The following is a 15,614-nucleotide window of genomic DNA, read 5'->3' as shown; positions in this document are numbered from 1 at the left end:
CCCATTCTCCCCCTCCCCGTGATCCTCCCCTGGAGTGTCAGCGGTGGTTACCCCATGGTGAAACGTCTCCATTGTCTGTCTTTCCCAGCTGCGTTTGGATGAGGCACAGGAAGCAGAGTGCCAGGTTCTGAAGATGCAGCTGCAGCAAGAATTGGAGCTGCTGAATGCATATCAGAGTAAAATCAAGATGCAGGCAGAAGCCCAGCATGATCGGGAGCTGCGTGATCTTGAGCAGAGGGTGTCCCTGCGCCGGGCCCTCCTGGAGCAGAAGGTAAAGTGAGCACGGGGGCATCCTAAGCACGCTCCATATTTCAGATCTTAAATTCCGCTTATTAGTGAAAGAGAAGCTGCTCTTACTTCACTGTATATAGTAACACAGATCATTTGGGTGTTTGTCTCTCTGGGGCTGAACTCAGTGACACATAGACTAAACTTTCTGCCAGCTCAGCCCTCCTGTGTGAGCAGCTTCTGGCTGGAATAGAGCTGCCTGAAGTGTGCCAGAGGGGACCGTGCCTCTCTGGGCAGAAGGGAAAGAACTCTATCTCTGAGCTGGAGATTGGCTTCCCTGGCCCAGCAGAGAGCAGACCTAAACCTAAAGCTGGGGGCTGCAGTTTCCCTATGAAATTATGTGTCTTATGAGCAAACTCAAGTAGACAAAGCCACAGACATGGGGCACCTGCTGCTCCCCAGATCTCAGCTTGTAGTTGGCTATGTGTATTCAGGTGCTCCTTGTTGAAGTTTGCTTTTCTGTGCAGTGCCAGATGTGTGTGTAAAATTGTGAGTGGCCTACACAAACCAAGGGGAGGAAAATGCACCAAAAACTGGTGAAAGCAAATACACTGTCAGCCTTCCTCCTGCAGTTGTTTTCCCTTTGGACTTGCCCTATAGGTGTCAGCCATTGCCGTTCACACAACAGTTCCCAATTTAGTTCATCGGCGAGTGTTAAATTAGGGTGGTTACTCTGTGGCCTAGAGGTTCTTTACACTGAAATTCTTCCAGGGGCTAGTGGATGGATGCTGGGGTAGTCCACAGAGCGCTGCTCCACCTTACGGCCAGCCGAGGGAGCACCCCCGAGGAGGCAGCACAGCCCTGTTGGGCTTTGGTCTTCTGCAGGGAGACAGTTGCTCTCAGAAAATAGATTAATTTGTGAAAGCAGAGTTCCAGTGTGTCACTCGTGTGCGATAGCTGCCTTTAGACACCACTGCTGGTTATTTTGGTCCCAGCTCCTGTCACAGCCTGGCACGGGTATGGATTTATCTGGAGGTGCATTGCCCTCTGGTGGCATGAGCTCATGCTCAGGGAGGAAGTGCCACTGAGCCAGTGCTCCCTGCTCTGTGGGAGCAGCATATATTGCAGATAGTGTTAGAAGCTGCAGTGAGGCCAGCAACTCAGAGATGCTGTAGAAGTCTACCATTGTGTACCAGGATTGAAGTCTCTGTGCATGGAAAACCCCTGTGGAGGATTTGGCGTCAGTAACAGGGATAGGAAGCTTAGCAATACTATTTCACAGAGAGGAAAAACAGATAAAAATACCTCCTAGCGTAATTTTCTCTATGTTTGTGTCCCTATATTGCCTAAGAAGAGCAAAAAAAAATTGGTGGTGCTTCAGCTTTCATAGGTTCCTCTAGCAATATGTGCAGTTTTGGCACATGAAAATCACAAGTCATGCACCAGCAATGAGACCTTGGTGGGGTTCCAGTCACTTGGCAGTGACTCAAGGGCAAACATATGGGTCCAGAGGCAGACACGTCGTTCTTTTACAGGGGTATTTTTTGGGAGGAGAGGTGATATTCTATTTTTGTAAGAACTAAGAGTTGTGAGTGTTCTGGTGTGGGTCCCTCAGCGATGTCACCTGGTGTTTGCTGGCATGTGCTAACTGAAGCTGGCAGCCAGAGAAAGGGCAGGTATGTGCGCAAGATGAATGTCTGCATTTATATGCACAAATAAATGTGTAGCCTGTGGCAAAGTCAGTCCCTGGTGTTCAATTATAAACCAGATTCCAGAAGTTAGTGTATGCTTAGAAATCGGCTTCCTTTTCAGCAGGCTGCTCTTTACTTTTGGTGGTGCCCATCACCATAACTCACCAGAGCATGTGTGTCATGTCCAACCCTGGAGTAAGGAGGGAATAGCCAAGCCCCACTGAACATGTGAAATGTTGTTTGTATTGCACCAGTAATGAGCATGTCCCAAGAGTGTCTTTTATAAAAGAGTTCAGATTTAGTCATTTCCTTCCCACATGCCTCAGACACTTGATTTGCAGAGTGGTTTGAGTGATGTCACTTTAACAAAGTGTCAGGCCTTTCAGTGAAGTTCAGTTGCAGCAAGTCCTGTGTGTAACTGTCACTGAGACTGAAAACGGTGGCATGCTGAAGACACTGAAAAAGGAGGATTTACTTAGCTAGCAGGACAGGGGAAAAACAAGTAGAACATTTTAAAGAGCTAATGTTAGAGAAGGCACCTTCTTCCTCTGCTGCCTTTGTGGCTTTCAGCAGGAATAGTGAGCAGGGCTGCTCAGTGCAGAGTCTGTCACTCACTTAGAGTAACAGGCAAATGGAGAAGGAGTTTCTGAAAGCCCCAAATGGCTCAGGAGATGACTCATGCTGGAGCGGACTGTTTCCTCAATTCCAGATGAAATTGCTTTGCATATTCCCTGACTCAGGCAAGAGAATGCTTACAAGTACAAGGCTCTGCCTGGTTCCTTCAGCACAGACCTAGATAACACCTCTTGGCCATGTTGCTGCTGACAGCAGGGAGATGCAGTGAGCTGTGCTGAAAGTCTTGGCTGCTGCTTTTTCCCCATTTGGTCTTTTTCACTGAGGCCAAAAGAAGCTTTTCCAGTGCTAGCAAGAAGATAATGGGTTTTGGTTCTCCACCTAACTGCAAAGATTTCAATAAGAAAGGCTTTCATCCCTGTCTGATGGGTGTCAGGAGGCTGTAGTCCTGTGTTTTCAGTACTTGGAGTGCTGATCCCAGTGCCCCTAACAAAGCAGTCTTGGAAACCAATTTGGGACAGTGTTATGGGGGAGAAATTGGAGTTGCCAGCTTGCATATCATCTAGCTAATAATCTGCCACACAACTCAAACAGCACCGCCTATGTCCTTCAGCCACACACCCCAGAGAAAGTATCAGGGTAGTGAAATATGAGAAAACCAAATTAGGAAGACAGGAGGTGATAAATAAATGAGCTAAGAAAATCTGGCCAGTGAACATTAGAGAGGAAGCTGAATGTGGGCTTGTGCATTGAGTCCTGGAGAAAACAGCAGTCATCATCATAATCATCATCAGATTCAGCTAGAAACAGTGAAGGTCATCCTAAGCTGTGTTAGCAGGCTGTACCTGAAGGTGCTTTCCCAGTAGGTTTCTATGGAGCACTAGACTTGGCTGCATCTTAAAAGATGAATCTATGTCAAGCTGTTGGTATCAGTGCAAACTTCAGATTCGATTTGTGTATCCATCAGGGAACAGGGACCAACACCCTCCAACTGGTGCTCACCATGCTTTGGCCTGTGTGAGTCTTTGAGACTTAACCCTTAAAAAATCCACCTTTTTGTATTCAGAACAGACTGCATGTCCATGGACATCTGATCTAGAGCCAGTTTCCTGTACAAACACAAGGAGAAAGTCGCTCAGTAGCTGTTACAGGTCCTCCAGAGGCTGTGCCTGTCCTACTGCTACAGACTGTCTCTTTTTTTCCTTCCTAGATTGAGGAGGAGATGCTGGCGTTGCAGAACGAGCGCACCGAGCGGATACGAAGCCTGCTGGAGCGTCAAGCTCGCGAGATCGAAGCCTTTGACTCAGAAAGCATGAGGCTAGGTTTTAGTAATATGGTTCTTTCTAATCTCTCCCCCGAGGCGTTCAGCCACAGCTACCCGGGAGCTTCTGGCTGGTCCCACAATCCTACTGGGGGTGCAGGACCTCACTGGGGTCATCCCATGGGTGGCCCACCACAAGCTTGGGGCCATCCAATGCAAGGTGGACCCCAGCCATGGGGTCACCCCTCGGGGCCCATGCAGGGGGTACCTCGAAGTAGTGCTATAGGGGTCCGCAACAGCCCCCAGGCTCTGAGGCGGACAGCTTCTGGGGGACGGACGGAGCAGGGCATGAGCAGGAGCACAAGTGTTACTTCACAAATATCCAATGGTTCACACATGTCTTATACATAACTTAAACAATAACTGAGGGTGGCAATTCCACTGGAGCTGTCTGCCAACAGAAACTGCCTACAGACACCAGCCCAGCAGCCTCCTCAGTGCGGTGCTGACGTGTGGAAGCTGGGTGCACATGGAATATTGTATTCATTTTGTAAAGCATTACGTTTTGTGTTTACTAACTGGGATGTCATAGTATTTGGCTGCAGGGTTTGGGGGGTGGTTTTTGGAGTTTTGTTTTGTTGTTGGTTTTCTTGTTTGTTTGTTTTTTTTTACTTTTTGGAGGGGTCTTGGGAGAGCATCTGAGAAATATATGCAATTAGTCAGAAGAGTTGGCTGGTGGTCATCACACTGACAGGACAGAAGGGCCTCAGACTGCCCTCATTGTATCATCCATGTAGGAAGTCTGAGGGAGAATGGAGACCTCCTCCCATGTCCATAAATTTCGATCTGCCACCCTGCAAAAACCAGGCGAGCTGCCTTTAAATCAACATCCAGGGGAGGAACAGCTGGATCATCTGTTCCATTTTTATTTGTCATTAAATTGGATAAATTGCTAGGGTATTGCCTCTGCCAAGAGGCATTTTCAAAGAGTTGTAGGTGAGGAAGAAGGTGAGAAGAAAGGCCAAGACACACCAGGGCTCAACAGGGCCCTTCTACCCAAGTGCCCGCTCCGTGTTGTGTAAGAAGTGATGTTCTCTCAGAAGGCACTGGTCAGCTTCCCGAGAACTCTGTACGTAAACCTGTCTGGAGGGAACAGGCTAGGAATGTTTGAAATTGTCTGTCTGCTTTGGCACTCCCTGACTGTGCTGCTGGTAGCTCAGATGAGGTTGGGCAGAGGAGCGTAAGTAATGCACTTGTACAGCTAATACTGTGACATCTCATTTTAGCTAAGCATCAGAATAATTCTTGGAGCCCAGCGTAGTCATTTTTGCTCCATTCAGAAATGTTTAGACTTTCAGCCAATCAGTCTCAAATGCCAGAGGTGTTTTGAAGGATGCCATAGTCACAAAATGCCATTGATCGGGTTTTTCATTATTACACTACATCCACCAATTTATTACCTTTTTGGCTTGTTGCAATTTCCTGTTTACATGTAGCGTGTAGCCAACTGTTGAAATGTTTAGTTGCCATGGTGTACCAGGAGGAGCTGAGCCAATGACTCTTTCCCAGCTGATGACTAACCCACATCACCACTGTAGATCTTGCTGCATGTGAGGCTCCTTTTTTATTATTTTCTTTGCTGCAATACTTTACAACTTCTACAGTCCCTTGAGATGCTGTGATATTTTGGCAGCGTATCACACCATGTGAGAAGGCACTACTTCCAGAGGGCTCATTGGAGCTGCTGTACTACTGAAAGGAAGCAAAGGAGGTTGTGAAATCCATACAGTGATAAAAGGTCAGGGAGTCTCATAACTGAATGGCTTTGTGGCATTGTGTCATCCCTTAGTTCTGGGAACCAGAGATGCCCCCATGCTCTCGTGCCAGTGCCAGGACGGTCTGGGTCAGCCAGGACTGTGGGAAGAGCAGGTAGATAAAGTTTGGTTTGAGGCAAAGATTTCCATCTTGGGGACTGACCAGCCAGGGTTCATTGTAAATGCTTTTCCTTGCACACTAATCATCTTGAAGAAAACACTAGCTGCTAACTCTAGGATTTGCCTTTAATATGTTTATAGGGCTCAAAAGCGAGGTTTTCCGAATGTGTTTGTCCATGTGACATATTTATATAGTAAATAGTGTCTCGCTGCTGTTCAGTACTTGACAGGGCGGCTTTCTTTCATTAGCTAAATTAACATCCACTCCCAGTCCTTAACTCTGCCAGTGTCCAGTGAATCCAGCTGGGATTTCTAGCATCTTGACGTAGTGTATCACTCTAATTGATTATGGAAACTCTACCAAAACACGTTTGAGCAGTACTTTAGTAAGGAGTTTCGTAGTACTAACAGTTGGCAGAAGTCTGGGATGAGGTGTGGGTCCCATGGAAGTGCCTCTGGATGCTCCTGGGGGCAAGTGGTGACTGAACTGTCCTGTCCTTTCCTCTGCTATGTTTTTATGTGGAATTGGACGTTTTGGGGTCACTCTTTTGTATTGCAGTGTTGTTGAAATGCAGCAAAACTCATTTAGGAAATGTACCTGTGTTTTCCTTGGTTTGGAAGGAGAGACAAAACCAAAATGAAAGGCCAAAATTGTATTGGGTTTCACCATGTGAGTGTGGAGGGTGTGCCCAGACCATGGTGCTAACACAGCATTTTGAGTTCAGCTCCTCTATCCCAAACAGCAGCAGCTACAGTGGGGACAGGCTATACCTGCAAGTTCAGTGGGTTCATTCTTCTGCTTCTGTTACGGTTTGAATTTGGTCAAAGTCTCTGGCTTAAATTGAGCTACTTCAACAGAATTCTCTCAACACATCTCTTTGTGTAATGTCAAGCATGACTGAATGCTGAATCCAGATGATGGCTATCCCATATTGGCTTTTTTGTATTCAAAAAGAATTGTGTAGTAACCATTTTTACATGTATATCATGTGCAGACCTGGACTATTCCAACAAGTTAATATTTTAATTAAAATAGTTTGCAAAAACTGATTCAGATCAACTGGTCTAAATGTGTGTGTCCCTGTGTGTATGTGGTGGAAGAAAAGCTGTCCCAAAACTGCCTGATCTCAAAAGGAAGCACCTCATTACACAGATGTAGCCAGAGGAACCCAGGGTCAGGCTGTGCCTTGGTGGTATTTGAGGAGGCCCTTGGTGCCGAGAATTTTAATGTATCTCACGTTTATTTCTGAGATACATGAACAACTGTGCACTAGAGAGATGCAAACACTCTCTGAATCAGTTTGCAAACTCTTATTTTTGGAGGTAAAGTGTTTTAAAAAGTGAGGCCAATTGCTCCATGTTGCGTTCATTGCAGTCATGCCCTAACTTTGGTTTTAAAATTACTGTAATCTGTAAATTGTGGAAACTACTCCAGTACCTCAGCAAAGATGTTCTCTTGCATCTCTTACGTTCATATTTAACACTGGGGAACTCTTCTGTGTGGACTACTTTGCGGACTTTATTGCAGTATTTTCAAATCACCAGCTTGACCCCTGAAATCTCTTTTCTGTGGTTATTTTTCTCTCCTCTCTGCAAAGACCTGAAGTTCTGGTGTAGCTTAGCCCAGAGATGGAAAAAACAGTAGCCAGCATTTTTACCTCTTTCTGATTCAAATTTCCTTTGATTTTACCTAAAATCAGTGAAAGGGACCACATTTTCCTTGTTTTCCATGGTCCCAGGGAGCCAGCAGCCACCTCTCCCTTCCATGTTGAATGTTACATGCATTCTTCCTTGGATGCAGCACTGAAATGGAGGCCACAGCTCTGTTTCACCTGCATTCCCTCCAAGCCTGTGAGCTTCAAAGAGGTTGAACAATTAAATACATGGTGTGATACCTAACTTTCCACAGAAAAATTCCCTGCAGCCGTTACTTGCCTGGCTTGGGGCCAGGTTGGCATTGCTCTGTGTCCCATCCAGTCCTCCTGCACCGGAAGAACGGGCACTGCACACTTGCTGTGACCTGCACGGGGTTGCAGCTGGGGTGGTCCTGGGGCTGTGCTGTTGTTTAAACCCCCAGGGCCCCTCGCCTCCAGGCTTCCCAGCCCCTTGACCCTGCTTACGTGCCATTTCTTGAGAGGCAATAAATCCTATCGTACCACTGTCTACCATTACTCTGTTCAATACGCACATCTCTCTGGATATATATATGGTATCTCATTTGTATATATTTATATACTCTGTATGTACGTGTGTGTGGGTATAGGTGCACACACACCTCATGCTGTGCATTTCTGTCAGGGCACTTCAGTTCTACTGTTCTTTAGCGCTCTTGTTTGTGAGCAAAAGCAACCCCTCAGCAGGGCTCTCAGGGTGAGGGCATGGACGTGGCACAGGCTGTGCTAGAGCTGAACCTTCACTGAAGTGCAGCCCTGCTAATTGCAGCTTGCTTTTTCTGGGGCATGAGAGGGTAGGTTGCTGCTGCGGGTGTGCTGTGAGGGAGAGGAGGGAGCTCCCTGAGGGTACCAGAAAGTCAGAAGGCAGCAGAGAAGAAAACCAGATGGTTTAGCGATAGGCAAGCAGTGGAGGCCATGTAGGGATCTGCTGGGGACGCGGCGAGTGGGCCGGTGAAGTGCTCAGCAGGCTGAGCTCAGAGTCCCCAGCTGCGTCTCGCCACGAAAGATCACAAGCCTGGCATGGTCTTGGCTCGCTGCACCAGCACTGGCTTTTGGGATTCCTGAGGTGGAGCTGCTGCTAGCTCTGAACACTGACTGCCTTGGCGTGTGTCTGATACCTGGAGGTCCTTAGGCTGTGTGGAGGGGCAGAAGAGAAGCTAAATTGGAAGATTTAAAGTACACGTGTGTGTACGGTCTATATATCCATATATACACACAGAGATGCTCTTGGTCCATTTTTTATTCTGCTTAGGCCTGTGTGCTTCGTCACTGGAGTCCAGCCAGCAGCATACAGCCTCATTCCTCTCCTGGGTGCTTGCTCTGCAGTTCTAGTAAATCTTGCCCTGGTCTTTCTCATAGTAGAGGGGCAAGTGCCATGCTGGACACCACCAGCTCCTCAAGCTGTGAAGACCCTTCTGACCTTCTCCTTTGTTCTCTACAGACCCCATCTTACGGAGGCATTGACAGTTCAGGGGATAAGCGGTTCTCACGTGTGTCAGGTCACACATTTCCCCCGAGGACGCCCCACCAGCTCAGCAGAATGCCAACCCTAGGCTCTCTTTGGGCTACCAGAAAATTTGGAGGCAATATTCCCCTCGTCCCTTCTGGAAGGTCTCTTGCAAGTGTGTTTTAGAAGAGACTTAGGTTTGGTTGGGTCGTTCTTACCTTTTCCCAAGGAGTAGTGTTGTCTCTAGCTGTGCTCCTGCCTGTAGGATGTTCCCACCCCAGTGCTAGCCTGCAGTGAGCTCAGAGCCACGTGCCAAGGACAGAGGAGCAGTGGGTGCCCAGACAGGGATGCTGGTCTCTGTCCCTCTGCTGTGGTCATTTGAGTTTGCACTTTTACGAATAGATTGAGCCAGAGTCTTTTGAGGAATATATGTGAGGCGCTTTGGAGGGTTGGGGCTTGCTGTGTACAGCCAGAAGATAAAACCTGGTAGATCTAGTGGTTTTAGTAAACATCACCCCACCAGGGAGCGGTGGCAGCAGATAATGCAGGTTCCTGTTGCACAATGAGGTCCAGCCAACTGGGGCTGTGATGCTGTCTGCTGCATCTCTGCCCCCTTCTCCGGAGGAAGGAGAGCCCTTTGTCAGTTAGAGAGGGACTTAGTAAATCGGATTTGCTGGCAAACAAGCACCTTAACCACTGAGCTGTGGGTCTCAATACTTGCACTTCACCTGAAGGCTCCCTGTGGGGGGAGAAGGCAGTTTGGTACATGACCATTGGCTCTGCACCTGCCTGGCATCCTCAAAACATCCTTAAGCCATGTCCTAGGGAAAATAAGATCCCAGTGTCAGTTCCCGCTCTCCTTGCTTTCTCTGAGTGCACACAGTGAGACCAGGAACCAGGAGGGCCGAGCGTTGCCCCCACGGATGTGAACAAACCCTAGGGGGAAACTTCCCCCACCTCGCACCTCCGGCCCCCTGCCCCGCTCCCCACCCTTGAGTACGGGTACCTCAGAACATGCACAGTTTGAATTTTCACTGACAATTAGTTTAATTATTGTCAATGAAAAGAATTGTAATTATCTGTAAATATGTAGTTAACAAATTGACCTAGTTTCTGTATTTTTTAAGTTTTTGTACTAAAATTTATAGATACAGTATGTGCCAGCTAGCAAAAAGCTACTGTAATTGCCAGTCGTAGTTCAGCATGCACCTAATCCCTGAGACTTGTCCAGTGATGCTGTAAGGAATTTATGCTTAAATATTGCAAGCTGAGGAGGCCAATGGCCACTCACCCAAGGCTTTTGGCTTCCAGCCTCTGTCTGGGTTTTCCCTGATGGCTGTGTGGAATCTCCTTCCCCTGGGCGTCATGTGCCGCATGGAGGGCAGTGTGAGGGACACAGTGGTGGCTTTGGGCTTGCTCTGGAGCTGAACTCAATGGGAACCAAGTTCAGGTTCTTTGCTGCAGTTTAATACTGGCTTGTGACTATGTTTTTCAATCTCTCTAGAAATGATCTGGTTTTCCCCTTCCAACTGCTTTTGTCTTAAATCTGAGTTCATCTAAATCTACTGGAGGAAAAAAAAAACAACCAACAAAACAAAAAAAAAAAAAAGAGTTTGATTTGAGATTGTTGCCTGCTTTTAGTGCCAGGATCACACATTTCTATGGCAACTCTGAGCTCAGCAGAGTGCAGAAATCAGCACAGGGTTATTGACAAGCTGAAGTCGGCAGTCGCTGCCTCTGCACGGCTCCGGCAGAGCCCAGCTATGGCTAGTGGCAGCTGCCAGGGGCGAGCTTTGGGGTGCAGTGTGGTGGCTTGTGGGGAGTCCTGGTGTCCCTGCCCCACTGCAGCTGGCTTGCCCTGCAAGACCTGCTGCTGAGTGAGGGGTGGGCTCCTAGGAATGGTCAGAATCTGTGCTCCTTGTCCCGTGGCAGAGGCAAGCCTGTGAGTCGATAGCTGTGCTAAGCATCCCAGGAAGCTGCGAGCAGAGGAGTTTGAGCACCGGTGAGGCCGTGCTCTCTGGGTCTGGTTGTCCTGGAGGTTGTAGGGAATGGGAGCTTGTAAGGATTCAAGGATCAGAGAAGGAGAGGCAGATGTGCGCATACGGGTTTGGCTTTTGGCAAGCAAACCACCCGCTTCCTTTCTTCAGCTTTTCTTCCCTCCTAACCCCCCACAGCTCTTCCCCCTGCTTGCTTGGAACAGGAACATTTTTTTTTACCTGCCTAGAAACAGCTAAAAGATAGGGGGGCAGCCCTGATGTAAATAATTAACGTTGCAAAGTGAAGTGTGTATAACATAAAGGGCTACAGCCCTTTGGTGACTTGTAAATGCTTGAGAAAGTTGTGGTAAGATGTGGAGGGGCCAAGTGACCTGCCCGGCCCTGCAGCCATCGCTGCCCCACCGCCACTGCGGGGCCGGGGGGTCAAGACGGGATGGGGGGACACCCCAGGCCCCTCGGCTGTGGGACCCCCTCTCGGTGTAGTGGATGGGAGGGTAGCGTAACGTGTGTAATATGGATAGGAGAAGCTGTGTGAGGTGTGTATAGTGTATATTTTTTAAAAATAGCTTGCTTGTGTTGTGAAGATTTTAAAGACAAACTTGAGAATTCTAGCCTAACTATTAACACAAGTTTAACATCAGTTACCCCACTGGGTTCAGAGCCTCTTGAATGTATATTCCTTTTTGTAACCTAAATGACCTATTCTTCTACCAGTCAGCCAGACATCCTATTTATATTTTTAATTTTATATATTACTTTCCATTTGTTTTCATTATTTCCAGCATGTTTCTGGGTTTGGGTTTTTTGTTTGTTTGGGGGGGGGGGGGGTTGTTTCTTTTTGCACAAGAATTGTGTGAAGTCAAGGAAATGTTAACTCAAACCTGGTATTTTCCAACCTGTTCACCCTCCCCTTCCTCTCCTCCACCCCTGTTGTTTTTGGGTTTTTTTTCTTTTTTTTTTTCTTTCTTCCGCCAACAGTTTGGGATTTTTCTGGGCTGGGATGCAGTGGGTGGGAGGAGGGGATGGCTCTTTTCCATTTGCAGCTTTTGTGCAAATGCCAGGTCTTTTGCCAGTCAACTAAAAAAAATGCTTCACTTGCTGGTTGCTTTAAAAAGGAAAAAAAAAAAAAAAAAAAAGCAAAACAAAACAAAAATGTAACCTTATCAGTGTGATGTAGACCCCGGCAGGAGGAGGGGAAGTGCACACCTGTAGCCACGCACCTCTGGCTTTGGCTGCAAAACAAAAAGCAAACTTTTCCTGGTGAGGAGGTGACCACAGGGCAGCTGCTGCCCTACCCCATGGAGGGTTTTCTGGGCATGAGCTCTGTGTGCAGCCAGGCTCGGAGCTGTGCCTGGAGTGCCATGCCTTGGGCTTGCTCTTCCCCCTCGGCAACCACCTATTCATGTGCACAAACCCAGGAGCTGCCTGCTGATGACAGCAAAGCTGTTGTTGCTTTTCCTCTCCTCCTCCTCCTCTTCCTCCTCTCCCCCTCTCCAAGGAGGTCCAGCTTCCCAGCAAGAGCTCGCCCAGCACCCGGCCCCAGCGCCATGGCAGTTTGCTCTGGGGCAAGCCTTGCTGGAGCCGTGCTGTGCCACAGAGCATTAGATACAAAAAACCACACACATATCTGCTGTTTTACTATGAACACTGGTCTGAGGTTTCCAGGCTCAGCACCACGGTGATGGGCCACGAAGGATTTAACCAGGGGAATTAAACTCCTTCTTGCTTCCGTCTCTGGTAGCACCAGCTGGTATGAGTGAATCTACAGGTGTGCGTTTTCCTTCTTGTAGAAAATGCCACGAGCACTAACTGGTAAGGCTTAATGTACAGTATATTGTCAGTATTCTGGTATTCTTCTGGTTCAACATACATTATAGCTCATATATAACCTGTATTAATTGTATAGATTGTGCATTTAAAGCTGTTACCAAGTTGTCAGAAAATAAGAGAAGAGAAAAAAAAAAATAAGGTCATATGTAATATTTTGTTTGTAAGTATCCTTTGTATCATAGCAAAGGAAATGTTAAAAAAAAAAAAATCAACTGTAATAAAGTAATTTTAGTACACGGTGTGTGTGCCTGCCTTTGTGAGACCCTGCCCCAGGGGGGCTATCGTGTGTAGGACCTCTGCCAGGTGAACACGGGGGGCTCCACCGGGGGACCCCCCCACCTGCGGGGCCGCGGCAGCCCCTTCCTCCTCTCCTCCGTCCGCAGGAACTCGGCCATGGCCCTGAAATACTCCAGCACAGCCTCGTGGGCCCAGCAGCGTCCCGGCCCGCGGCGGGGGAAGCTGCAGTGCCCCCCGTGCGGGGTCAGCAGCAGGAAGAAGAAGGGGCTGCTGCGGAAGAGCTCCCTGGGCAGGCTCTGGGCCGGGGGGCCGCGCACGGGGTCATCGGCGCTGCAGAGGCACAGCACCGGCACCGCCGCCTCGTCCGCGTCGCGAAGGGGCTCGTTGCGCTCCCAGTAGCTCTCCCAGCTGCTGGGGCGGCTCCGAGTCCGGCAGAAGAGGGTTTCCTCCAGCTCCCGCAGCGAGCGGCTGCCCAGGAGCCTGTCCGTGTCCACCACGTCGGCCAGGGCCCCCGTGTACCTGCGGGGATGCCGTGGACTTGGGGGTTCAGGGATGCCAGCAGGGGCTGGGGGATGCTGCCATGGGCTGGGGGCAGTGGGGACACTGCTGGGGATTTCAGGGATGTTGCCATGCGTGGGGAGGACATGGGGATGCCGCCTGGGATGGGAATGTCGCAGGGGCTGGGGCATGCTGCTGTGGGAATGGAAGGTCATAGAGATGCCACTTGGAGCTGGGGGTTGCAGGGATGCTGCCATGGGGGTGCCAGCAGCTTGTGTGCCCATGGGCTGCTCGATGGTCCTGGCCCTGCACACAGGGGAATTGGGGTGGCCTCGACTGCTCCAACCCCAGAGTGGCTTAGGAGGCCCATCCCAGCCCTACGCCAGAGAACCTGGATGGTCCCCACAGTGCAGCCCGGGTGCCATGACAACGGGAGACAGCCGGCACTCCCGTTTCATTACCCTGACAGCAGCATTTGCAGTGGCAATCAGGTTAGGGATAGGGAGGGGGGAGACTCTCTGCTGCCCACCCCCAATACCCCATCCCTGCAGTCAGCACCGTACCTTGTTGCACTTATCTGGGATTTACTGCAGCTTCACCTGTCACCTCTTTGCCCCTATGTTTTGGGGTTTACCCGCATTATTTTAGCTCTCATCTGCCCACCTACAGGGTCCCTTTGCCCCCACAGGTTCTCAGCACCACCTGCAGAAGTGCCCATGTGCTCAAGGCCTCAGCCCAGGGCAGTTTGTCTCCTGTCTCAGCCCGCTCGATTCTGGCTGTGTTGGGCACTAGGGAACCCAGACTCCTTGGGAAGGGATGGCAGCAGTCACAGCCCCCTGCCCAGCCGTGGGCTGGCATCATAGTCCCCTCCAAGGGCCAGCAAGAGGGTCAGGTGCTGGGGACAAGGGGCAGTGCACAGAGAGGGGCCAGGCCCACTCATCCCTCAGGGTCCAAAACCACACAGGGGCTTCACCAGCTCCTCCCAGGGGTGACAGATCTCCCAGCTCAGGAACCCCAAGATGCTGCTGCAGCCCCAGCCAGGCTGGGAACACAATTGATGGCCCAGCTGGCCTCATGGCAGCCGGCTCCAGGCTGGTGTTCATTAACTAGCAAGTTTTGCTGCCCTCAGCACCTCTGCCCCTGCACTGGGGCTCCTGGTGTCGGCAGCAGCACCCACCCCATGCACACACCCAGGATTTGACCGAGGAGTTCCCGGAGTACCCATCCACCTCCCCAAGCCCAAGGGACTGCACTGACCTGCTCAATCCCTGCTTGAGGTGGAGAAGCAGCGGCCATTCATAAAGCCAGGGCATCCCAGCCTCAAACCAGTCCCGGCCACGGAAGACAGGGGAGAGGCAGGCGGCGGCAGTCAGGCGGCTGGAGGAGCCGCTCTCGCCCAGGTAGGCGAGCAGCAGCCCCGAGCCCGAGCCCTCGCTGACAGCCAACAGAGAGGCACAGGGGTGCCGGCACCGCAGGTAGGTCACAGCTTCCCGCAGGTCCCCGGGATCCCCGAAGGACTGGAGCCGGGGGGTGGTGAGGGGGCAGCCGTTGTGGCCCCGGCGGTTGAAGATGACCGGGATGAAGCCGCGCTCCAGCGCTCGCATCCCCAGCTGCAGCAGCCCACCCGTCACCTTCCCGGCAGCGTTCGGGATCAGCAGCAGCACCGGGCTGGAGATCCCCCCGCTGCCACCCGCAGCCCCCCACGGCCCCACCAGCCAGTCCAGGGCCACCAGCCCAGCGTCAGGCAGCTGCAGGAGCTCACGGGTCACCACCGGCTCTGGCTCAGGTGGCTGCACAAGCTGCCACAGCATCTGGAGCCGGGGCCAGCGCGGCCATGGCCAGCGTCCCCCCCGCAGCGCTGCTGACCGCCCCAAGCTCCGCACCAGGTGCTGCGCCAGAGCCGAGGGCTTGCACAGCAGCCGGCAGTGCCCCAAACCCTCCTCGGCCATGAGAGGGATCCCCTCCTCCTCCTCCTCCTCCTCCTCCTCCTCTCCCATGTCTCCAGGCACCTCCAGCCTCCCTGCCCAAACGCACCAAGCCAGGAAGCCCAGCCCCAAGAGCACCGCGGCCGCGGCCACCAAACCCTCCGGGGACAGCATGGAAGCAGCAGGAGCCCCAGCCAACAGCCCCGATGGTCGGCGGCTTCGCAGAGCGATGGCGGGGCCGTGCTGGGAAAGCCCAGCCCCGGGGCTGGGCAAACAGCAGGGCTGAGCCGGGGATGGCGTGAGCGGCCAGCAGGGCCAAG

The 15,614-nt window shown here is 50.9% G+C and overlaps 2 protein-coding genes across 2 annotated transcripts in view; one reads left to right on the top strand and one right to left on the bottom strand.

The window, feature by feature from the left end:
* The window catches only part of TAOK1 (TAO kinase 1), a 68,766-nt gene extending 56,809 nt beyond the window's left edge, over positions 1-11,957 (top strand). The window contains exons 19-20 of the mRNA XM_058854508.1: positions 89-271; positions 3,703-11,957. Of these exons, the coding sequence (XP_058710491.1) occupies positions 89-271; positions 3,703-4,164 (645 nt within the window). The 3' untranslated portion in view covers positions 4,165-11,957. The remainder of the gene's footprint in view (positions 1-88; positions 272-3,702) is intronic.
* On the bottom strand, positions 11,733-15,604 carry ABHD15 (abhydrolase domain containing 15). Its single transcript, XM_058854532.1, has 2 exons — positions 14,627-15,604; positions 11,733-13,390 (listed from the first exon to the last, which is right to left on the bottom strand). The coding sequence occupies exons 1-2, from the start codon at positions 15,466-15,468 to the stop codon at positions 12,913-12,915; spliced, it is 1,320 nt and encodes a 439-aa protein (XP_058710515.1). The 5' UTR covers positions 15,469-15,604; the 3' UTR covers positions 11,733-12,912.
* Positions 15,605-15,614: the final 10 nt, after the last annotated feature.

Source organism: Poecile atricapillus, chromosome 21 (assembly GCF_030490865.1).
Source record: "Poecile atricapillus isolate bPoeAtr1 chromosome 21, bPoeAtr1.hap1, whole genome shotgun sequence".
In the NCBI taxonomy this organism is placed as follows: domain Eukaryota; kingdom Metazoa; phylum Chordata; class Aves; order Passeriformes; family Paridae; genus Poecile; species Poecile atricapillus.
Note: the sequence above shows the minus strand (reverse complement) of the source record. Positions and strands in the feature narration are given on the sequence as shown.